Raw genomic sequence first — 25,260 nt, forward strand, 5'->3', positions numbered from 1 at the left:
TTATAACATTATTTATTATGGATCTTTCAACAGAAAATCGATATAGGAATTATTTTATTATATTATAAATTATATAAGGTGAGTATGGGCTTGGCACACCCAGGGTCCTGAGCTGGATATCATCATTCTTCTCTTTCTTGGCGATTCCCTTTAGCTCGCTCACGCTCTCTCGCTCGCTCGCGCTCTCTCTCTCTCTCTCTCTCTCTCTCTCTCTCTCTCTCTCTCTCTCTCAGGGTAACTTGAGTTTTTTTTTTTTTTTTTTTTGGCTGGTGCAACATAAGCCTCGGGCTTCCTTGCACCATGTAGCTAATAATAATATCTTCAATTTTAGATGCATCCAATGTACCATCACCTCGATTTGTCTTTAAATTTTTGTAATAGTCATGTTTAATGGGAGGAATGTATTTCAATAGGTCCATCATGTCTTTTCTTTTGTTACAGATCTACCAGAGGAAATAACAAGGGCTGGTCTATGTTTTTCAGTATTCATGGTCTACCTGCTTGGGATTTTATAATATTTATTGAATCAAACTATATCTTCGTTAAACTTGCATTTGAATTGTATAATTTGTGGTTTCGACCTCTTTTATTTAATCCATTGCATATTCAGCCAGTTGACTGATAATCCAATAACTATTTTTTTTCTGTTAGTGATGGAATCTTCTAATGGTTTTATCGAAAGAAAGTCCTGATGAGTCATCTCAACCATGACAAACAGTTTTTTCTTCTTACATGTTTTGATGATTTTGTACCAATCAGTGGCAGAAATTTGATTCTTCTTCGCATGTGATTCGATAATGGCAAAATCTGAATCATTAGGCAAATAACTATGTCCACTTACCAAAAATTTCATTTCAATTGATTTGGCTTTTATCTCTGTACTTTGAACCAGTTTTAATAATTCTATTTTGTTTCCGTCCAGTATATGAATGATTTGTTTCGGTAGCTGAGTTATGGGCAGTATTTTTCTTGTTTGAATCTGACAATAATCCGAATAAATACGAAAATGTTTCTTTGAATTGGTGTTTCTAGGTATTGGAGGATCACTATCTGATTCATTACTCTGCATGTCACAATAATAATTACTTGCCATCTTTATTTTACGCCCAAAAATTTTGTTTCTTTTATAAAACAATGTACTTTTATAATTAATAATACTGTTTCCTGTTTAACACTTCACAATAACCTCAATTATGGACAACTGTTGACACCAAACTGGAGTTAATCGAAATGGCTTCTGAAATATATTAACTGTTATTCAGAAGACATACATGGTTCTGCCATCTCCTGGTGATAAACAGAATTAGAGGTTAATCGTTTGGTTTCTGAAAAGTTAAGCACTAATCATGTGCTCTGGTAATAAAATTGAGAAAATTACAGAAAGTGGAGTTGATTAGTTTGGCTTCTGAGTGGCTCATATGATCAAACAGTTAGAGTCTCAGGATTAATGGTATCACCAAGGTAATTCCTGCTTAACTTCCCTTTATAATGCAGAATTAAGAAAGAGAAAAGCTTTACAGTACCTGAATTACTCAACTAAATCTGTCTGCAAAATTCAACTCCAATGGTGCTATATACTATGTGCTCTCGTAAAAATATATTTTTGGACACTTAGAAAAACTAAGTATGCAAACTAACTTGTGCTCTTGTTAAAAGTTTATGAAGCCTTTCAGTCATTAGAATAGACAGATGATCTAATTCCTAGATGTGCTGATATGGCTTGAGATCATAGTTAATATAGTAAACCAATTATCACTTTAAGAGGAAAATATACATAACAAACCTGGTTGAAAATAAGATTTCCATTTCTTTAAAGCCACTTTTATATATAAACTTATTTAATTTAAAAGAGTAAGAGATTACCTCAACCTTTTGTGTAGAATGCTTACAGTCAATGCTCTCCAAATACAAACAAATAATTATTTGGTTACTGGAGGCATTCTATGCAAAAATTGAGGTAATCTCTTACTCTTTTAAAATATATTGTTACAACATATAAGTTATTGAGCCTTGTAGCCCTGTGTTTTTACTAATACACGGTTATTTAAATAACAGTTTACTGTGCATTTAAATAAATTTTCTTATGCACACAAAACTTATGAAACAGAGATCTAAATTAACATTAATAATCTACTGTCATATCTTCTCCTATTTTACTTAATTTCCTAGACAATGGTCCTGTTAACCACCAAGTGGTGAACTTATATACAAACTTGTGATTGGCCAAGATAATGATTTACAAATTATTAAACAAATATGTACAAGAACAAATACTGCCTACTTTTCCAAATCATATTATGATTAAATAACAAACCTTTTTATACAGGTAAGTGATATTTGCTTCCAAAATTTAACCTTAATATTTGTATTTTCTATTAGTACAATAATTGAATGAGGCATCACAACATTACACAGATATAAGCACATAGCTTCCACAGACATACGTAGAATAATGTGAAATTACAGCATTTTAATATATGAGACACTGAATTAAAACTGAAGCATACTGACAGTTGAGGATACTGAAACATGATCCCCCTAACGTAACATTTTAAACTGAAATTAAAATGCACCAAGATAAAGATATTCCATTCTGCTGTCAATGAGAACTACCATAATATATGTTATTAGAGAATTACAACTAGATGAATAGAAAATGTTTTTCTTGCTTACGATATCACAATATCCCCCTTTCCCCACCATGAGTAACTACTAGCAGTAAATTGAACCTATCAAGATACAATCTTTAAAGATTAAAAACACATTTGCTTTTTTAAACACAATAAAAATATATTATATTATGTTATGTTGAACATAAACAAATATAGAATAGTTTAATTAAGTTTTAAATTTTCAAAGTATTTTAAGGATGATTTTATGCAGCCAAATTAATAAAGTAACCTAATAAATTATCACAACTTTTGCAAATCCATGGCTAATATAAAATATCACATAACCTAAATAAAATTATTCTAAATTAATCAAAATTACAATATCAAACTGTGAGATTACGTTCTGTTTTCCTGAAGTGACTCACTGTGCCAAAGGTAAAAAGTATCTTTTAGATAAGCATTTCCCAACATTTTGAACTCCATGACTACCTCCTTTACTTATACTTGCCTACTCACTTTTATGTTGAAGCAAAAAAAGTTACTTGTTGTGTGGTTTACTTGGTTATTTTCAAATATATTATAATAAGTTATTACATATATAATATTCCAGCGAAATATGAAGTAGTACACCTAAAAACTACATTTTTTTGGAAACCTTCAGGTTAGAAGATTGTTGCTGCTTCGAGGATCCAACACTATTTTTTGCTGTGAAAATTCAGCTTAATCATATATACACCATATAAGTTTAACCTCAGTCATCCTTGACTTGTTACATCTCATACAGTAAAATCTGCATTAAGAACAAGTCTACCTTTTAATTGAAATAAATCTGCTTTTTCTTTCGTTACAAAAAAAAGACAATTTGGTTAAGTTTACAATGTGACATTTTATCACACTGCACAGAAAACTGCGAAGCAAGTGGTAAGCTTATACAGTACTCCCTTGTGTACATGGTCACAAAACTAAAACCTACAGGCTCCTGTTGGTGACAACAGGATATCATATATTGATGCTAGTGTGTATATGGAAGGCTTTATGTGGCCAACACATTCCTTGATGCCTGTTTAGTGCCGTACTGTAAATTGTTTTTTTTCTTCTTCTGTAATCAATGCTTCAATATGGAAGGTTCATTTGCCACAGGAAATCAAAAGTTTACTTTTTAAATACTCAAAATGTAACCCAAAAACTACTGATGAATTCCATTAATTGTTTTTGTCTGATGGAGATAAACAAATCCTTAAGTGAGCACAACAATATATATTTATATTGTTAAAATAACTGGGATAACTATAATATAAATATTATAGTTATCCCAGTTATTTTTTTGCTGTTTAATTTTTGGATTTCGGAACAATTCCTCTCATTATACCATTATATCTATGGTAAAATTGTTCCCAATTTTTCAGGCATGCATGGCATTTGTAAATCAGGAAGTTACTGGATAAAATAACTGTTTAAACTGTGCATTTGTCTAATTTCAGCCTATATTTGAATCAAATTTATTTCTTAAAATAAATGGGTAATAAATAATGCTCACCTGCACATAGTCTTCCAACTACTCTGCAACCAGCAACTGAAGTGTGAACAACAGGAATTACATCTGAAAGTTCTCCTTCAAAAATACTGTGATATAAAAGAAAAAAGGACTAAGAAAAGAAAACTTTCAAGAACAGGATAGAATAAAATAGCTAACCTGTTGTTAAGTCTTATGATATAGAATGCCAAATAAAAAAATAAAAAAAAACACACTGGCTACATCTCACTTATTGTTAGGTTTTGGTAGGATCTTTTTTTCTCATATTTGAGCTGAACTTTTTGAATTTGATATTAAAATCATACTAAGTATTAGTGTTTTAATTTTACAATTAAAATTTCCAATTTTTTTCCCTAATCAATTGCTTTTTTCCTCAATTAACAATATTCCCTGCCTTTGGTTTAGTCTAAAAACATCACTTAAATGAATACAAATTGATTTTATCTGTGTGTGTGGGGGGGGGCAAAGGTTGTATATCATATTCGCTTCATTATGCAAATTTAACTATACAAGAGCAACCGTGTTATCTCCTCATACTACAACCATTGTTCTCCCCTCACGTTGTTTCCAAAGAACATACACTAATGCATTTTAGACCAGACTAAACCAATGAGATGGGAAACAGCCTTCCTAGTGGGGCAAGAAAAAAAAAAAAATAAATAAAGCTGATTATAAAAATTTTAATTTAGAAACTGTAAAATAAAAACAGTAATACTTAGTCCAATTTCAACATCAAATTTTCAGCCCAAATATGAGAAAGTCCTGCCAACAAATAAAAATAAGAGAAAATCCAGTGCCTTTTTAATTAAAACACCCTGTACTTCCAGCTGATGGATGGATGGATATGCAGATTTAGATTTTATTGGCACAAAAGTGACAAAGGCTATGGTGAGCCATGACCACACCATAAAAATACAAATGAATAAAAGAAATCTTAACCTTCCAGAAAGGTTACATCAAAAAGATAAATACATAAAATGCAGTAAAAAAAATAGACTAAAAGTAAATGCTCAATACATATTTGGTGGCCGACCGGGCTAGCCGAGTGGGTAAAGTACCTGCCCGGCAACCCAAAGGTCGCGGGTTCGATTCCCGCCTCGGGCTTGGATCAAAGTACTGCAAAAACCTTGGGAGGTGCAATATGGCCACAGAAGCCGATGCGCCAACAACTACCAAATCAAAAAAAAAAAAAAAAAAAACATATTTGGTAAATTTGGTCCTTGAGGTTGTCACAGACATTCTCTCAGATATACCAGACAAGCTGTACTTGCTACTTGGGATTCTAAACACTGATGGAACTAATATTCGGGTGACATTCAAGTCAAGTGGACCTGATTTCGGCAAAGTCCGGATGGTCTGTGACAGCCAAATCCTCTGCTTGCACCTTCACGATGGTGGGACTGTTAGTAACTCTGGGTATAATCTCCATGCACACTGTTGGTGACCACCCAGGTGTGAACCAACGTAAGCAGGGGTTGAGGTGTGGTGCCCACGCCACATAGAGCAATGCCACCCCTCTGTGTTACCAGGCAATACTGGGTGGTAGATGACTCATCAACCAGTGAAATACCACCACTTTGCTTATTGGAGGCTTCAAGTGGTGGAACCCATGTTTAGTCTCCAGAGCTAAGTTCTGCTCAACACTTCCCATCATGCAGTATTACTGATGACTTTTGAGGTTATGATGAACATCATGGCGAGATCCAATCTTCCTTACATTTTAAGGGTACAGCTCTAAAACAGTGTTCGTAGGCCGGCTGCTAGTTAGTGCACCAGACCAAACCTATTGGTAACTCTTTAGGAGGCTTCCGGATCAGCTAGTGTATAATCTTGCTACCTCTACTCTGCCAGATAGTGACTGGAGGGAGTCCAAGTAGTGTGTATGCGGGGGGCATTGTCGAGGCCAAGTTATGTCAAGGATCTGGGTATATTCTTACCATGTGTAAGCCATATCCAAAAATTTTATTACTTCATACAGCATGTCCCCCCACTCTTACTATTGAATACACCATGAATTGTCAAACTAATAGAGTAAGTTTATCTGCGAAAAGATCTAAACCTCCCAAACACTTCCTAGTTCATTTCACAAATATACGTGGTCTCAATTCTAATCTCAACGATATCCATTTCCACTTGCAGTCTGCCAAACTACATGTACTTTTTCTGACAGAATCTCAGTTATCGGTTGATTCAACCACTGCTCATCTCAGTTGCCCAAATTATTCGCTGTATGATTCCTTTCACCTCAAAGGTGGTACTTGTGCATATGTCCATTCCGATATTCCCTGTCAGAGACTTGGTAATTTGGAATCTCCTTTTTTTTATCTTCTCTGGCTTAAAATCTCTCTACCTCATTGTGTCCAACTCATCTGTTGTTTCTACCATTCTCCCAACTCCACTGATCACTTGAAGCTCTTTGCAAATTGACTTTCTCCGGTCCAACTTTCCTAACAGTGAGGTAATTTTCCTTGGTGATTTTAATGTTCACAACTCCAGCTGGCTTCCGTTTTCTAGTCACACCGACCCAGCTGGTCGGGATGCTGAGGCTTCTGCAATTACTAATGACCTTGCCAGACTGTTCATTTAGCTACAAGAATACCGGACAATCCTAACCATGCAGCCAACATGCTTGATCTTTTTCTCACAAATAACCCTTCTAAGTACACTCTCAAAGTGAGTGTTCCTTTAGGCACCTCAGATCACAACTTGGTGATTGTCTTCTCCAATGGAGCCTTTATCTCATGGCTATTCCCAACCTCATGTTGATTGGCAAACCTATCAAACAAGCTTCCAAAATAGGATTACCTGCGAGATTTCTTTTCTTCCTTTCCTTGGTCGGATTACTGTTTCAAAACTTCTGATGTAGACATTTGCTCAGATTGTGTCAGCAAAATTATTCTTGTAGGAATGGAATCCTTTATTCCACACTCCACTTTAAAATCTCGTCTTTTATCTAAACCTTGGTTTTCCAATAAATGTGCTAAGGCGGTTCAAGAGAAGAACACTGCATATCGTAATTGGCTTGTTTCCAAATATTTAGTTTCATTTTCTGCCTACACCAAAGCTCACAACAATTGTAAAGCAGTTATTAATCAGTCCAAACTAGATTTTGAACATGCTAAGAATAGAAAACTTGCTAATGGTAGCGAAGCATTCTGGTCTCTTGCCAAAGCTATTGCCCGCAACTTTTGCCCATCTCTGTCAAAACTGGATGGTTCTGTTGTCACTTCAGCCAAGGATAAAACTGACCTGCTACCATCCCATTTTTCTTCAACCTCCGGCTGTTGTTGATATGGGGGTTTGATGGCACATAACCTAATCTGGCTATATTGCTCCACCTCCTGCATTAATGATCTTGGTAAAACACCTCCCACCATTTCCAACATGCTCCATTCAATGCCTCCTGTGGTCTTCCATCAAAAGGATGTCAGAAGAATTTTGACAAACCTTGATGCTAAGAAAGCTCCAGGTTCTAATGATATTACTCCACTTGTTCTCAAAACCTGTGCGCCTGAACTTACTCCTGTTCTTTGCTACCTTTTTTCATTTTCTTATTCCAAAGGTGTTTTTCCTTCTGTTTGGAAATTTGCTCATATCCAGCCAGTTCCTATAAAGGGTGACAAATCCCTCCCATCCAATTATCGTCCCATTGCAATTACTTCTCTTTCTAAAGTAATGGAGAAATTAATTAACCACCAACTCTTAAACTACCTAGAAACCTTCCATCTGATCAATGATCGCCAGTATGGATTCCGTCAGTGTCGATCCACTGGTGATATTCTGGCTTATGTTACCCATTTATGGACAAATTCAATTAGATAGTATGAATATTCAATTAGATAGTACGGAAGTGTTCTACGTACTATATTGAGGTAAACTCCTTTTATTATTTTACTAATAGGACAAATTCAATGGAAAAGTTCAGGGAAACAAGCAGTTGCTCTTTTCGATCGTGTTTGGCATAAAGGTCTCCTAAACAAGCTTCCATCTTATGGTTTGCCAACTGTTTTTTTTTTTATTGGTTAACCTGTTTTCACTCACTGAGGGTGATGATAGATGGCTCTCTGTCTTCTAACTTTTTCACTAATGCTGGTGTCCCCCAAGGTTCAGTTGTTTACCCCACTCTTTTCCTCTTGTATATTAATGACCTTCTTCCATTGACTGGAAATCCTATCCATAGTTTTTCCGATGATAGCACATTGCATTCCACTTTCCATTTTGAGAAACCTTGCCCTGCCCAATCAGCTTTAACCTCTCAAATATCCTCTACCAATTCCATAAATGCCAATCTCCGGGTAATTCTCCAGTGGGGCAAAGACAACTTAGTTGATTTCAATCCTTCTAAAACTCAGTTTTGTCTTATATCTCGCAAAAAGGATTCTTCTGCTCCTATGCTTATCTTTGGTGACACTCCAATTTCTAGGCAAAATGATATATTTCTTTTGGGGATTACCCTGACTTCTAATCTCTCTTGGCACAATCTCTCCACTAATTACATTAGTCCACGAAGAGCAGCACCCATTGATTACCACCCTCTGTCTCAAATAAATCTACATCCTTCCTAAAATGAGGTCTCCAGACCTGTACGCAGTACTCAAGACATGGCCTGACCATTGCCTTATACAGAGGGACAATCCCCTCCTTTTCCCTGCTAGCAAAATTCCTATATATCATTGACAAAACCCCATGACCTGCCCGGCTGCATGGACCTCTGCAAAGCGAACACTTCCCTATAGTGGACCCTTTCTTCTGACCCAGTGGTGTCCACTTTAGAGAGAGAGGTTTCACTGTTATAATATTTAATAAACATTACTGGCAGCCTGTCTGCATTGCTCAGAAAACTTCATATCTGACTGCACAATTACTCCCAGGTTATTAATGTTATTTGTCAATGATATATAGGAATTTTGCTAGCAGGGAGAAGGAGGTGATTGTCCCTCTGTATAAGGCAATGGTCAGGCCACGCCTTGAGTACGGCGTACAGGTCTGGAGGCGTCATTTTAGGAAGGATGTAGATTTACTTGAGACAGAGGATGGTAATCAATGGGTGCTGCTCTTCGTGGACTAATGTTATTAGTGGAGTCCCACAGGGTTCGGTGTTAGGTCCACTGTTGTTTTGTATATTTATCAATGATATTGATGAAGGTATATCAGGCTTAATGTTGAAGTTTGCAGATGATACAAAGGTTGGCAGGGTTGTTAATGACAGTAATGGCAGTGTGCTACTGCAACAGGATCTAGATAATTTGGGCAGATGGGCTAAGAAGTGGCAACTGAAGTTTGCAAAGCTTGACAAATGCAAAGTACTGCATATGGGTAGAAGTAACCCCAGAGAAACGTACCAACTGTGTGGTACAACACTTAAGGTGGTAGAAAATGAAAAAGACCTAGGAGTAATTGTGCAGTCAAATATGAAGTTTTCTAAGCAATGAAGACAGGCTGCCAAGGCAGGTCATGGGGTTTTGTCAATGATATATAGGAATTTTGCTAGCAGGGAAAAGGAGGTGATTTTCCCTCTGTATAAGGCAATGGTCAGGCCATGTCTTGAGCACTGCGTACAGGTCTGGAGGTTTCATTTTAGGAAGGATGTAGATTTGCTTGAGCATGTACAGAGAAGGGCAACAAAATTGGTGAGGGGAATGAAGGGATCCTCTTACCAAGAGAGGCTTAAGTTCTGCAAATTGTAGTGGCTGGAGACTAGGCACCTGCACGGTGATCTGATTGAGGTGTATAAGGCCTTGAATGGGTTGAGCACGCTGAATTCTGATGGGATCCTTCCACTTGTTCAGATTACGAACTTAAGGGGGCATAAATTCAAATTAAGAAAAGAGAGATGTAGAATAGATGTGCGTAAATTTGCCTTTAGCCAGCGGGTGGTTAATTGCTGGAACAAACTTCCATCTGTCGTTGTGGAAATTGATAGGTTGAATAAATTTAAGGAGGAACTGGACAGGCATTTGGAGGGAATGGTGTGATTTTTTTTTTTTTTTTTTGGCTGATGCTGCATAAGCTCATATACTTGCTTTCTTGCATCACATGCCACTACTACAAGCATATTACAAATATTGCTGCCTCTGCATCTAAAAAACTTGGTTTTCTCTTTCGCTCTTGGCATTACTTTTCTTCCAAGCAGCTGTTGACTCTGTACAAATCACAAATCCGCCCTACCATGGAATATTGTTTCCACATCTGGGTCAATGTCCCCAAAATGACTCCTCTCTAACACAGTCTCTTCACTCGCTGTCTCATAGATGTACTGTTTCTGCTACATGCCTTTTCTACAGATACTTCCATGGGCACCATTCTTCTGAATTGGCTTTATAATTCCCGCTCTCTCTTTCAAAACAGTCCGAACACGTGCTGCCACCAGCCAACATCCATTTACTGTCCAACTTCAAACTCACAGAACCAACTTTCATCTTCCTCGTTTATTCATTCAACTGCCGTTTTCTGGAACAACCTTCCTTCTTACGTATTTCCTGAAAATTACAGTCTACAGAAGTTCAAGTCCAATGTCAACAAATATCTTCTTTCTTCTTCTCAACCTCCAACCCAAGCACAGTACTAAGTACTATTGCTTCTAATACCTCTCATGTTTGGGGTTTTCATAAAAAAAAAAATATATATATATATATACACATATGTAATGGTAAATAATCGTTTGCAAAAATTTAAAAATATCTGACACATGATCATTCGCTGATAAAACCTGACTGAGTGTAATAAGGCTCAGTCAATTGGTAAAAGTGGTAAAACATGTTTTGTGTCCAGATAAGTTTAAAACAGTCAATTAAAACATGTTCTATGCTTAATATAGTGTCACAAGACTCGCACATAGGAGGGTCATCTGCCTTCAACTTTAAGCTGAAAACAGTTGATTGTGTTATATAATATGCATGATATAAACATTACTTTTGCTTTGTTTTTGAATTAATAAATGAATCGATCTAGGTCTATGGTTCCTAACATGGGTGCCACTGCCCCTAGAGGGAATTTCTTAAATTTGTGTGTTTGCTTTGTCACAATGATAACAACGAGCACTAATGCAGAATCTAACATTTGTAAACCAGCTGAGTCACATCAAGCCAAGGATCTCATTAGAACTGCTTATTTGAAATTAATAATTATATTATATTATTTGTGTAAGTATCAAACACCGTTAGTATTAATCACACCGAATAGTGCAAGGAAATTAACTTATTCTGCACCAGCAAAAAATAAATAATAATAAAAAAGACAGTCAATCACAATTTTTCCATTTCTAAAAAATGAAACAATTCAATTTCATCTTGAACCATATAAGTCTCCACCTATGGTACCTTGGGAAACAACCTATTCCAATGAATAGCACACCGCCTAAAGGTGAACTTAATAAAACAGTAGGTACAATTACTTAGCACGCCCAACCAACCTAGTTGCCCTTCTTTGGACCTTCACTAGATAGATTTTTTTTTTTTTTACGTAAAGTCTCTAGACCTTGAATACAAACATTCCGTATAAGGTCTCACCATTTTTATAAACAGGAATAATAACATCCTTCTCCAACCAATAGGAATTAGACCTAGATCTCACCAAACAAGTGGCAAGTAGTAGTAGTAGTAGTAGTAGCAGCAGCAGTAACGACAAATGATACAAGAAAGCAAACTTATATAGAATTAGCCAAAAAAACCACATTGACTAAGTTGTCAACGAGGACAGAGCCACACAAGACAAACTTTGAGGGCTTAAGAACTACATAACTTTGGAATGCATATGCAAATTTTATAAAATAAAATTCATGTAAACAAAAATAATTTAATTTCCTGATCAAGTCATTTCAAACTCAGGATTAAGAGCTTCATTTTAAGTACATTTAACATGCTTGTTAATAAACTATGTAAAAGAGCATATTATGGAAATAATATTCTGTAATCCATGATAAAATGACAGGAAAAATACTTCACATGTTCACTTCTATCTATATTCGAGAGAGTGCATTTAACATGCCGTAATTTTTGAAATGCCGAGAAATCCACAACATTCCGAAATCCTTGACATTGCAAAAATTCATAAATAATGATTGAAAAGTAAGACTGAAATTGATAGTTAAAAGAGAACACTTACTTTTGGTCTGAGCTGCATAACAGAACAAAACTATTTTATCAAAAGTTCATTCCATGTACATAAACTAACCTTGCCACACAAACAAAAAAAAAAGTGTGCCAAACTATAAACAAAAACAAAGCATTGCTGCTAATAGGAACGAGTTCAATCAGTGTGCTGAAAGAATTGACTCCTACTCTATGTGACTTTATTTTCACACCACTCGTTACAGCACTTGGGTGCTTTTTTGAATGCTTATATGTGTCATGGCACATCACTTGCTATGCCCCTTGATGCTTATGTGCATCAGAAGCAGGAAAAACAATGTGTGGTCATTTTCATATATCCCTCATTAAGGACTTTTAAACTACAAGTGATCTATTAAAAAAAGGAGGGCAAACAGATCCTTTGGGAGTGAAACTACCTTTCCCAATTTCCTACCATTCCTACCTTTCCCACTTGAATAAAAGCATAATATGAGGAGTAGGAGAGAGGATGGGAAGGATTTAAAAAAAGCTTTGACTGTGACTGCAGAGATAGTATGTGGAAGGACAAGGTGGTATGGGGACATGGAAAGGGACACAATGATGGAACGAGAAAGCAATTAAGGAAGAATAGGATTTTAGAAGGGATGTAAAAACCTGGATGAATTAGACAGCATAAAGAAGCAAAAAGGGACAAAAAGAACAGTTGGGCAGACAATTAGCTGGTTGCAAATACACAAGTTGTCTGCCCAACATATCTAATGAAGTCCAGACTTTAGGATTTCCATAATGTTTTTTTACACTATGTCACGTCACAAAGAGAACAGTTGAAGATGAGAAGAAATGGTTGGAGAGATGGTTGCAAGAATGTTGATAGTTGAAAGAAGAATATTAATAGTGGGAAAAAGATGTTATGTGGATTAGCGAAGCCTCACTTGTATTATCTGTATAATGAGATGAGAAGAATAATTACAGATGAGGAAGGGAGGAGGAAACACTATTTTAGGAGACTGTTGAATGTTGGAGAAAAAGAAGGTACAATGGAAGAAGAGATAGGAAAAAGAGAGGGCTACAAAGAAGTGGAGGAAGCGATGAAAGAGAAAGAAAGGAGGTAAATTTCTAGGGTGTGAAGTAACTATAAAAATGGTAAGATGTGCAGGGCAAGCAGGGTTGCAATAGATGTACAGAGTAATTAGCATTAGCATTAGTAGAGGCATTTGATGCAAGAAAGCAAGCTTATGCAGCATCAGCCAAAAAAAAAAAAAAAAAACCACTTCCACTTCACCCCTCTGTTCATTCAAAATATCTGTCCAGCTGAGACTTAAACTTATTTAGGCTATCAACTTTCACAACAAGGGATGGAAGTCTGTTCCACCAACCAACCACCCGCTGGCTAAAGGCAAATTTCCACACGTCTATCCTACATCTGTTTTTCCTCAATTTGAATTTATGCCCGCTCAGGTGATTATTCTGAGCGAGAGGAAGAATCCCATCAGTATTGAGCATGCTCAAACCATACACTATCAGATCACCTCGCTGGTGCCTAGTCTCCAGACACTGTAATTTGCAAAACTTAAGCCTTTCTTCATAAGAGCACCCCTTTGTTCCATTCACTAATCTTGTTGCCCTTCTCTGTACTCGTTCCAGCAGCTCTACATCCTTCTTGAAATGAGGCCTCCAGACCTGTATACAGTACTCTAGGTGTGGCCTGACCATTGCCTTATACAATGGAATAATCACCTCCTTATCCCTGCTAGAAAAATTCCTGTATATCATTGACAATACACTGTGAGCTACTCTTGTAGCCCGTATGCACTGCTCAGAGAACTTCGTATCTGCCTGCACAATTACCCCCAGGTCCCTTTCATTCTCTACCACTGTCAGTGTAGTACCACAGAGTTGATACGTTGCTCTGGGATTGCTGTTTCCCATGTGTAGTACTTTACATTTGTCAATGTTAAACTTCATTTGCCACCTCTCAGCCCATCTGCTCAACCTTTCCAGATCCTGTTGCGGCAGCATAGCGTCAATAGTGTCCTTGACAACCCTGCCTACCTTTGTATCGTCTGCAAACTTCGACATTGAGCTTGATATACCCTCATCAATATCATTTATGAATACAGAAAACAATAATGGACCCAACACTGAGCCCTGAGGGACTCCACTAATAACATTAGTCCACGACGAGCAGTGTCCATTGATTACCACTCTCTGTCTTCTCCCGCTCAGCCACCCCTTTATCCACAGCAGCAATTTGCCTCCAATGCCACACTGCTCCAATTTGTGCAGCAGTCTTCCATGTGCAACAGTATCAAAAGCCTTTCTAAGATCCAAGTATATAATATCAAAGTTATTCCCTGCATCCAGTTCCTTTGTGACTGCATCATAGTATCCAATCAAATTGGTCAGGCAAGACTTCCCCTTAACAAAACCATGCTGTGTCCGAGCTATAGCTGAAGTCTTGTCTAAATGATCCTGCAGTGCTTCTTTAACTAGTGCCTCCATTAATTTTCCTGGAACAAAAGTTAAACTCACAGGTCTATAATTACTTGTGTCAGCCTTTGATTCTCCTTTGTGAATTGGGGTCACATTTGCACATTTCCAGTCTATGGGCACCTCCCCTGAGTCCAAGGAAGCTCTCATAATTATGGCTAAGGGTTTGCTTACTTCCTTTGCTGCCTCCTTTAATATAACTGGATAGATCCCATCCACCCCGGGTGCCTTTCTTGTGTTTATCTTCAACAATTTCTCCTCCACTTTACTCTCAGTTATTACAAGATTCTCTAGCTTACTGCTAGAGTTGAATACACCTCTGGTTTTCCCCTCGCTAAATAACTCCTCATGTGTGAATGTCGATGCAAAATATTCATTTAGTTTGTTAGCTACCTGAGCAGGATCATCAACAGTTGACCCATCAATATCAAGTGGACCAATATGATTCATCCCCTTCCTTCTAGAGTTTACATAAGTAAAGAACTCTTTGCTGTTTTTCTTTGCATCCCTTGCCAAAGATTTCTCGTAATCTGCCTTCGCCTGCCTAACCTCCTTTGTAACTTGGTTACAGATCAACTTGTATCTATCATAGGCTTCTGTGTCATGTGTTAATTTGTATGTATCACATGCATGTTTCTTCTCTGCCATATGCCTCATCAGTTCATCTGACATCCATTTAGGCCTAAACCTTGAACAATATTTCTTGGTTGGTATGTATAGCCTAGTAGCTTCCAAGATAAGTTCTTTGAATGCTTCCCATTTTGCATTTGCTGTTTGTAACATCATCAGTTGGTCCCACTGTATAGAATTTAAATACTGTCTCAGTCCATCGTAGTCACCTTTACGAAAGCAATAACCCTTCCCTTTACCGCTAATGGTAGTTACCTCTTTGAGTAAATCCCACTTCAGCACACTGTGATCACTGCCACCTAGTGGTTCATTTATCTGCAGATTCTTAATGCATGAAGAATCACTGCTGATAATCAAATCAAGAGTATTCTTCCCTCTAGTTGCCTCCTGAACATGCTGATGTAGAAAACAATCATCCAATAAATCCACAAAAGCCTTGCTAGTGTGTGAGTGACCAGCCCCCAAATTCCAGTCAATATCTGGGAAATTAAAATCTCCCATTATAAGACTCTCTGATTTACTGGCCCACTCTATTTCCCTGTACAGTATCTTATTATACTCATCAGAGTCATTAGGCCTATAGCACACTCCTACTCTCAATTTTGATCTCCCAATGCTTATGTCACACCAAACTGACTCGACACTGCACTGTCCAGCGATGTCCACTGGCTTCACTTCCTTGGATTTTATGTATTTCTTAACTAATAGCATAACCCCTCCTCTCCCTTCCTATCCAGTCTATCCTTTCTGTAGACGTTGTACTCCCCAAATTCCAATTGAAAGCAGTAATGAAAGCAGTATGGGGGAGAAAAGTGTATGAAAGAACAAGGAAGAGGAAAGTATGAGAAACAGTTGAAAGCAGGATGAAGGGAAAGCAGAGTGGCTTCAGAAGAGGTAAAATAGACCATGGATCCATGGATCTAATTTTAAGACAAGTGATGGAAAATTTTATCAAGTATGAAAGAGATCTGTGCATGGTTCTTATTTTTGGTGTATAATAGTATAGAGAAAAGAAGGGCGTGGGAAGTGTTAAGGAAACAGGAAGTAGGGAAGTCTGATAGAGAGTATTAGAAGTCTATACAGAGGGACTGAAAGCTGTGTGAAAGCAATGGTTGGAAACAAGGTGGTTCTGTGGAAAGTTTATGCATATTACAAATTTTGAACTCTTATTTATTTAAATTTTGCATACATATGCAAAATTGAAATAAATAGCTTTCAGTTTTGCATACATATGGACTCTGGACTCTTAAGAGAAAAACAAAAATTTATTGCTCTCAGAAAATGTTAATTTTTATTTGAAACTGCTAGTAACTAAAATGCATTATTGCTTATCCTTTTTACAATACTATTATATTTATTTAAACTCATTCACAATTTTTAGGATTAAATGTATTTGTTCATTTTTACTTGAGCACTGTTGCTGTTCCAAACAATTACACATGATTTTGCATGTGTAAGCCTGTATTATGCATGAATCACAAAGTATGCAGGATAGAGTAGAGAGAAAACAGATAGGAATGAAAAATTCATTATGGCACTTTCCCATCATATGTAAAAAGGAAAAAAGAATAGCACACAACAAAAAGGAAGTAATCAGTATATTGGATAGTAGTAATCAGTGTATTGGATACATTCAACATAAGTTCTATTTTAATGCAGATCAATTCCAAGTTCTTGGGGAATGAAAATTCTCAAATTTTTAAATAAAATGACTATCCCAATTTTATGCAATTCCTCATATAGTACTGAATTCAAAAGCATTTTTTTTTATTTGTGCGAATTAAAAACTGAAGAAACCACAGTTTGATATTAATAATGGACTGAGACAGGGAAGTGCAATCTCGCCTACTAGTAATGGATGATATAGCAAATTCTGTAGAGAAAAGGAATGGAACAGATAAAAGAGTGATGGTGTTTGCTGACAATTTCTTGATTTATGGGGATGAAGAAGTACAGGAGCAGGCAGAAGGTTGGGTGGATTAACAAAGAAAATTTAAATACATTTTATATACAATTTAAAATTTTTGTGATGCTAAGAATACTATAACAAGATTGAAAGGAAGGAGAAGAGGGGGAATTAACATCTTTATTGAGGAAAAGCAGACAGACATGGATAGTTTGGTTGCAGATATTTAGGAAGTATATGCAGAAGAGCGGGATAACTGTGTGGAAGCTTTAGTTCAGAGAAAGGTGGTACCTGAGATGTGTGCATGTTATGTATATAATAAGGACTAGAATTGTGAGTAGTAGTGGCATGTGATGCAAGAAAGCAAGTGTATGAGCTTATGCAGCATCAGCCAAAAAAAAAAAAAAATTTTACAAAATAATCCCCTCTAAATGCTTGTCCAGTTCCTCCTTAAATTTATTTAACCTATCAACTTCCACAACGACAGATGGAAGTTTGTTCCAGCAATTAACCACCCCCTGGCTAAAGGCAAATTTCCAAACATCTATTCTATATGTCTTTCCTAAATTTGAATTTATGTCCCCTTAGGTTCGCAATCTGAACAAGTGGAAGAATCCCATCAGAATTCGGCGTGCTCAACCCATTCAAAGCGTTATACACCTCAATCAGATCACCTTGCAGGTGCCTAGTCTCCAGCCACTGCAATTTGCAGAACTTAGGCCTCTCTTGGTAAGAGGATCCCTTCATTCCTCTCACCAATCTTGTTGCCCTTCTCTGTACACGCTCAAGCAAATCTACATCCTTCCTAAAATTATGCATCCAGACCTGTACGTAGTACTCAAGGCATGGCCTGACCACTGCCTTATACAGAGGGATAATCACCACCTTTTCCCTGCTAGCAAAATTCCTGTATATCATTGACAAAATCCCATCACCTGCTCTGGCAGCCTGTCTGCATTGCTCAAAAAACTTCATATCTGACTGCACAATTACTCCCAGGTCTTTTTCATTTTCCACCACTTTAAGTGCAGTACCACACGGTTGGTACGTTCCTCTGGGGTTACTTCTACCCATATACAGTACTTTACATTTGTCAATGTTAAACTTCAGTTGCCACTTCTTAGCCCATCTGCCCAAATTTTCTAGATCCTGTTGCAGTAGCACACTGCCATTACTGTCATTAACAACCCTGCCAACCTTTGTATCATCTGCAAACTTCGACACTAAGCCTGATATACCTTCATCAATATCATTTATAAATATACAAAACAACAGTGGACCCAATACCGAACCCTGTGGGACTGCACTAATAACATTTGTCCACGAAGAGCAGCACCCATTGATTCCCACCCTCTGTCTTCTCCCACTCAACCATCCTTTTATCCATTGTGGCAACTTACCCTTAATACCATTCTCCAATTTGTACAGTAGTCTTCCATGCAGAACGGTGTCAAAAGCTTTCCTGAAATCCAAGCATATGATATCAAAATAGTGTGGGAGAAAGATATCAGCAGAATGCAAGAAATGGAAATGAAGTTTGTGAGAGGTGTTTGTGGAAAGAATAGGCGAGAAAGAATAAGAAACACAGCCACTCAGGAGAAGAATGATTACATGAAAAATTGAGGAACAAACTGAGATGGTTTGGATACATAATGAGAATAGCAAAGACAGAAGATGGCAAGAGGTAGTAAAGAGTGATGTGGAGAGAAGGCACGTTAGTTGGAAGGCACTGGAGAGACAGAGGAAAGGCAGGAAGAAACACCTGACAACAAACTGGAATGATAATGGATACCCTAACCACTAAATGTCTGTTTGATAAAAAGGACAATAAACATTGCAAGAAGTAACGGAAGAAGTCTTTTCTTACGTGCATTAAAAATAAACTAATAAAAAAGCACTTACATGGTCAAATATTTTGGTCGAGATTCAGAAATGGGTACCCCTTCCAGACTGCTAGCAATATGGCTGTGATTGATGGGTGCTGACTCCGCCCATTGTCATGTGATCTCCTTAACAGACAGAAACAGCTGGCATGGGTGACACACACTGTGTGCCAGCCATGTCACCCGTGCCATGTACCTACCGGAACTGGAAACACGAGGCACGCTGAGATTTTTCTGAGTTACGAAACCAAAAAATTAAAAAAAATGAACTATTTTTTATTGGTATTGTTCTCAGCTGAATAATTCTGGGGTTATGGGGGGGGGGGCTGGAGCCCCGCATAAACAGAAGTCTGGGAGGAAACGTGCCCAGAAAAAAAATTTAAACAATAATAAAAATTAAATAAAAAATTTAGCTCTGTGATTGGCTGATTACGATTGCGTAATCTCATTTTGGTCAGTTCTTGATTTGTGCGGGTGCCTGTTGCTTGCTGCCATGAAATCTCCTTTGTCACAGGAAACAGGGGCAAACACTAACAAAAGCGAGGGAACGTGGAGTGCCATTAAACAACAACTGTCATTAAGCAAAGTAAATGATCAGTTCGACTCCTACCTTGGAGAGTATATGTGGAGAAGGAAACATTCCGGCAGCAGCGATTTAACTATGGAATTTTTAAAAGCTGTGAGCTTAGTGTATAAACCTGAAACTGAGGATTGAACAAGGACACCAGACCAATGAGGTGAGTGGTTTTTCTTTGTCTCAGTTCAATGTGATTGTTTCTCATAAAATAGCATAGGAAAACGTGCTTTTATGTTTTTCGTAGAAATAGCATAAAAAAACGTGCATTTTTGTTTCTGTTTCGTAAAATTTCCCCTAAAATTACCTTTTCGTTTTCTTCTTTTCGCCTTTCTCATTGTTAATGCTCGTAAAATAGCATAGAATAATGTGCATTTATGTTTTTCATAGAAAACGTGAATTTTTGTTTCTGTTTCGTAAAATTTCCAATAAAATTACCTTTTCTTTTCGTTTTCTTCTTTTCAGCCTTTCTCATTGTTAATGCTCGTAAAATAGCATAGAAAAACGTGCATTTTTATTTCTGTTTCTGTTTCATAAAATTTCCCCTAAAATTACCTTTTCGTTTTCTTCTTTTCAGCCTTTCTCATTGTTAATGCTCGTAGAATTAGCTTGTTATCCCACATCTACAAGTTGTTCACAAGGGTCATTACTAACAGATTAGAAAGAATACTTGATGAGAATCAACCGAAAGAGCAAGCTGACTTTAGGACAGGATTCTCAACTATGGATCACCTTCACATAATATCACAGCTAATGGAGAAAGCAAATGAATATAAAACACCATTATGCCTGGCATTTGTGGATTATGAAAAGGCATTTGACTCCATACAGCATAAGGCAATGTTTCGGGCACTGGAAAGAGCAAGGCACAGATACTCTGCATATTAAGATTTTGAAGAAAATATATGATATATATGAGAGTGCTACCTCCTTTATTAGACTAGACAAAGACAGTAGGAAATTTAAAATTGAGAAAGGAGTTTGACAAGGAGACACAATATATCCGAAGCTATTTACTGCTGCCCTTGAGGAAGCTTTCAGAAGATTAGACTGGTCGCAGAAAGGAGTCAATGTGAACGGAGAGTACCTAAACCGTTTACAATTTGCAGATGACATTGTGGTCATAAGCCACGATCCCAAAGAATTAGAGGAAAATCTTAATCAGTTATGCACAGTTAGTAAGGATTTTGGACTAAAGATGAATATGGCTAAAACAAAAGTAATGATGAACAAGTATGCCACAGAAAGAAATAATGATTGAAGGAGCAGTAATTGAAAAGGTGGAGTCATATATTTATCTAGGACAAGTTATTAGCTGTAATAATGATAAATGGCTGGAAGTCAAGAAAAGAATAAATTTTGGATGGATAGCATTCAGGAAATATAGTCACATACTGAAGAGCAATATCCCAGTTTGTCTGAAATGGTAAAATAATGAACCAATGTATACTCCCCACCATGACTTATGGAAGTGAAACTTGGGCACTCACCAAAAGAATGGAAGAGAAGCTGAGAACTACACAGCAAAGAATGGAACGAATTATATTGGGAATAAGACTGTTAGCTAAGAAGAAAAACACATGGATTAGGCAACAAACTCAAGTAAAGGACATTCTTATCAAAACTAAAGAACTAAAATGGTCTTGGGCAGGACACAGCTCGAAGACATGATGACAGATGGACTAATAAAATAACAGAATGGTACCCAAGAGGAGCTAGAAGAAAACCTGGAAGACAAAGGCGGAGATGGATAGATGAAATTCATGAGTTTGTGGGTAGTAAATGGATGGCCAATGCTCAAAACAGAAGGAACTGGAAAGTTGCTGGAGAGGCCTTCATCCTGCAGTGGACTGAAAATGGCTGATGATGATGAATGCTCAATGCACGTTTTTCTATACGTAAAGTAGCATAGAAAAACGTGCATTTATGTTTTTTTCAAGTGTTGATTTGCCTTTCCTTTTCGTTTGTTCTATTTACCCTTAAATTACCCTTTCCTTTCAGCCCCAAATTTTGCGGGGAAAAAACAGCGGGGGTTAGAGGGCGGCAGCCCCCACCAAAAATTTTTTAAAAAAAGAAGCATTTATGTGTTCACTCGCATCAGAAATTATCGTTGTTAATGCTCGCGAAATAGTCTAGTTATGTTCGGGCAAGAAGAATCAGTGATTGCATTTCGTGTAAATTTTTGTTTTTTGGTTTTTTAAAAATTGCCTTTTCTTTTTCGTCATTTCAGCTCCGCTTTTGTGATGACTCGTGATATACTGCTATCCCCAAATATTTTTCCTTTTCAGCTTTTGTTTGTTTTATTTTTTAAATTGTTGATTTGCTGTTCTTTTTCTTTCTGCGAAAATTTCCTTCTCCCCTTTTCGGCTATATCAGACTTATTCAAACGTCACAGGACATTTTGTGATCGTGAAAAATGTGCATTTTTGTAACTTGAAATTTTAAATTTATTGGATTTATCCTTTGTTTTCAGCAGCCAAATTTACTGCTGTGCCAAGTGCCGTCTGCGTGTCACTTGACATCCACCAGGCGAAGAGAGGAGGAGGAACGCAGTGAGTGGGCAGAGTCAACCCGTCAATCATTGCTTTTCCCCTCCTCTTCTCACCGCCATTTTGAAAGGGGTACCCGTTTCTGAATCTCTACCAATATTTTAAATATGTTGAACTTTTGCAGCCAAAATTAAACTAAATAGAGCCAGTAAGTTTAAATTCCATGCATGGTTTACTAGAAACAATACACATGAAAGGTATAAACTTAATGGGTACAATAGGTGGCAGTGAATACAATTTTTTTTGTAAATAGCCTTTGAATTGTATTCCTCAATAAATTTTCTGCCTCATAAACCCTGCTGTTGTAAACAGATTTTTGTTCTGCTTACCACTACTAATCTGGTTCCAAATAAGTGTAATAATAAATTATTTATTTTTTAATTTGCAGTGTTAATTGAAAATTTCTTCAGAATCTCAGTTTAAATCAATTCAGTGATACAAAAATTTCCCCCCTCCATCTGTCTTAGTTCCGGCCTTTTCCTGCATGGCGTGTACATATGCATTACATTTTATTATACGCCTGAAAAACAGATTATAATTGCTAGACATCGTGCACCACTCTCACTTATTATTTGATTATAACAGCTGGTTACTAAGACGGACAGAGTAGGCGATACGCGAGGTTTCGAACGGTAGGTTATTATCAGAGTCGGCCAGAGCAATCGTAGGTGAGAGATACGCTTGGAATGCTGGGAATTTTGGACGCTATATTAGATGTTATCCATTTTGTTTTATATCATAACTGTATTGTCACATATTAACGCTCACAAAAGCTATCAAGCCTATGTGCGCCACTGTAACTCACAGCCACCATATAGTATTGAAAGCACATTTGTATATATATACACAATAAATTCACTTAATTAGGGAGCAAATATGATTCTTCACGTGTAAAGTGTACTCTCCTGCCACACACTTATTCAAAATAGATTTGTCTACAATTGCAGGCCTCGTTCCATAAGGGTATCATCCCGAGGCAAAACAAATGGTTTTGTAAAATAAGAAACGTTTCATCACACACATGATCAAATATTACGTGTTGGAGAGAATTTTTTCATTTGGTTATTTCATAAGTTATCGCAATACGTACCTATAAAAACTTTCAGAACCTCCAATTCCAACTAGGCAGTACTGGTTAGTAAGTTTTGCAAAAACTCCAATATCATTATAATTTTCAAATTGAGCACGAAAAGCCATTGCAAGCGCAAGATTTGGTACCACGCGACTATATCAACGATTTGTGCAATCCTTTCCAAATTCTCAATTATCGTTTTTTTTTTTTTTGCACAGCGCCACCAAGTAGTAATAGAATTCGAAGCATGTGATGCAAGAAAAAGAACTTATGTAGCCTCAGCCCAAAATAAAAAAAAAAAAAAACATTTCACACATCCAGTTCCTCTGAACATTTCTACAGTTCCTCCTTGAATTTATTTAAGCTATCAACTTCCACAACGACAGATGGAAGTTTGTTCCAGCTTTCAACTATCCGCTGGCTAAAGGCAAATTTCTGCACATCATTTCTATGACTGTCTTTACCCAATTTGAATTTATGCCCCCTCAGGTTCGTAATCTGAACAAGAGCAAGAATTCTATCAGAATTTAGCCTACTCAACCAACTCAAAGCCTTATACATCTCAATCAAAGCACCTCGCAGGTACCTGGTCTCCAGACGCTGCAATTTGGAGCACTTCAGCCTTTCTTGGTAAGACCACCTTTTCATTCCTCTCACAAATTTTGCTGCCCGTACTCACTCAAGCAACTCTACATCCTTCTTTAAATTAGACCTCCAGACCTGCACACAGTACTCAAGGCGTGGCCTGACTATTCTCTTATAAAATGGGACAATCACCACCTTTTCCCTGCTAGCAAAATTCCTGTATATCATTGACAAAATCCCGTGCCCTGCCCTGGCAGTCTGTCTGCATTGCTCAGAAAATTTCATATCTGATTGCACAATTACTCCCAGGTCTTTTTCATTTTTTACCACCTTAAGTGTAGTACCACACAGTTGGTACGTTCCTCTGGGGTTACTTCTACCCCTATGAACTACTTTACATTTGTCAATGTCAAATTTCAGTTGCCACTTCTCGGCACACTGTCCAAAGTTTCTCGATCATATGCAGTAGCACACTGCCATTACTGTCATTAACAACCCTCTAAACCTTTGCATCATCTGTAAACTTCGACATTAAACCTGATATACCTACATCAATATCATTCATGTGCCTTCTCTTGCTTAACTTCCTTTGTGACTTGATTACAGACTAGCTTATAGCTATCATAAGCTCCTGTTTCGCCTGATAATTTATATACATCCCATTAATTTTTCAGCTCTGCTGCGAGTCTCATTAATTCATCTGACATCCATTTAGGCCTAAATCTTAAACAGTATTTCTTAATCGGTTCTTATTCGGTATGAAAAGCCCAGTAGCTTCCACGATTACTTCCTTAAATGTTTCCCATTTAGAATTTGCTTAGTACATAAGAGAAATAGCCAATTTTTTAAATTAAAATCAATAAATGAATAACACTTTTAACTGGTGAACGATTTTAGCCCACGATTTTGGCGTACAAGTAGCAATGTTGACTGAAACGCTTTGCATTCCAAAATCTTGTTTTAAATATTTAATCTGAATCAACAGGGCTTACCTTTATTTTTGATATAGGAAGCTTCTTTTCCAACTCTCCTTGTCCAACTCGCTAATAATTCATGGGGAAGGCGATATCAATTTTGCAAGACATTGTCATAAAGTTAGATTTTGGAGGTCTAAACTGGCTAATAATTAAGGATCGATTTTTTTCTTTTTGGTGCTGTGGCAGGAATTTTGAGTTAAATTTAGGGGTCTAATAATTGGATATGGGGTGGGGTTATTCTCTACATTCCTTAAGTCGGACTAGAACTTTTCGGGGTGTCATGTTCACAGGAAGAGAGCTACTCACAATTAATCCGAAACTTTTGTCTTATGTTGTAGTGTTTGTTCTTCACGCATGCGTATAAGTGACCAATCGTCGG

At 37.1% G+C, this 25,260-nt stretch overlaps 1 protein-coding gene across 1 annotated transcript in view; it reads right to left on the reverse strand.

The window, feature by feature from the left end:
- The window catches only part of eIF6 (eukaryotic translation initiation factor 6), a 72,711-nt gene extending 49,212 nt beyond the window's left edge, over positions 1-23,499 (reverse strand). Inside the window, exons 1-2 of the mRNA XM_090383755.1 lie at positions 23,338-23,499; positions 4,150-4,235 (exon numbers count right to left, since the gene is read on the reverse strand). Coding sequence (XP_090239881.1) covers positions 4,150-4,235; positions 23,338-23,444 — 193 coding nt within the window. The 5' untranslated portion in view covers positions 23,445-23,499. The remainder of the gene's footprint in view (positions 1-4,149; positions 4,236-23,337) is intronic.
- Positions 23,500-25,260: the final 1,761 nt, after the last annotated feature.

This window comes from Mastigoproctus giganteus, chromosome 10 (genome assembly GCF_048544385.1).
Source record: "Mastigoproctus giganteus isolate SK-2022 chromosome 10, ASM4854438v1, whole genome shotgun sequence".
Taxonomy (NCBI): Eukaryota; Metazoa; Arthropoda; class Arachnida; order Uropygi; family Thelyphonidae; genus Mastigoproctus; species Mastigoproctus giganteus.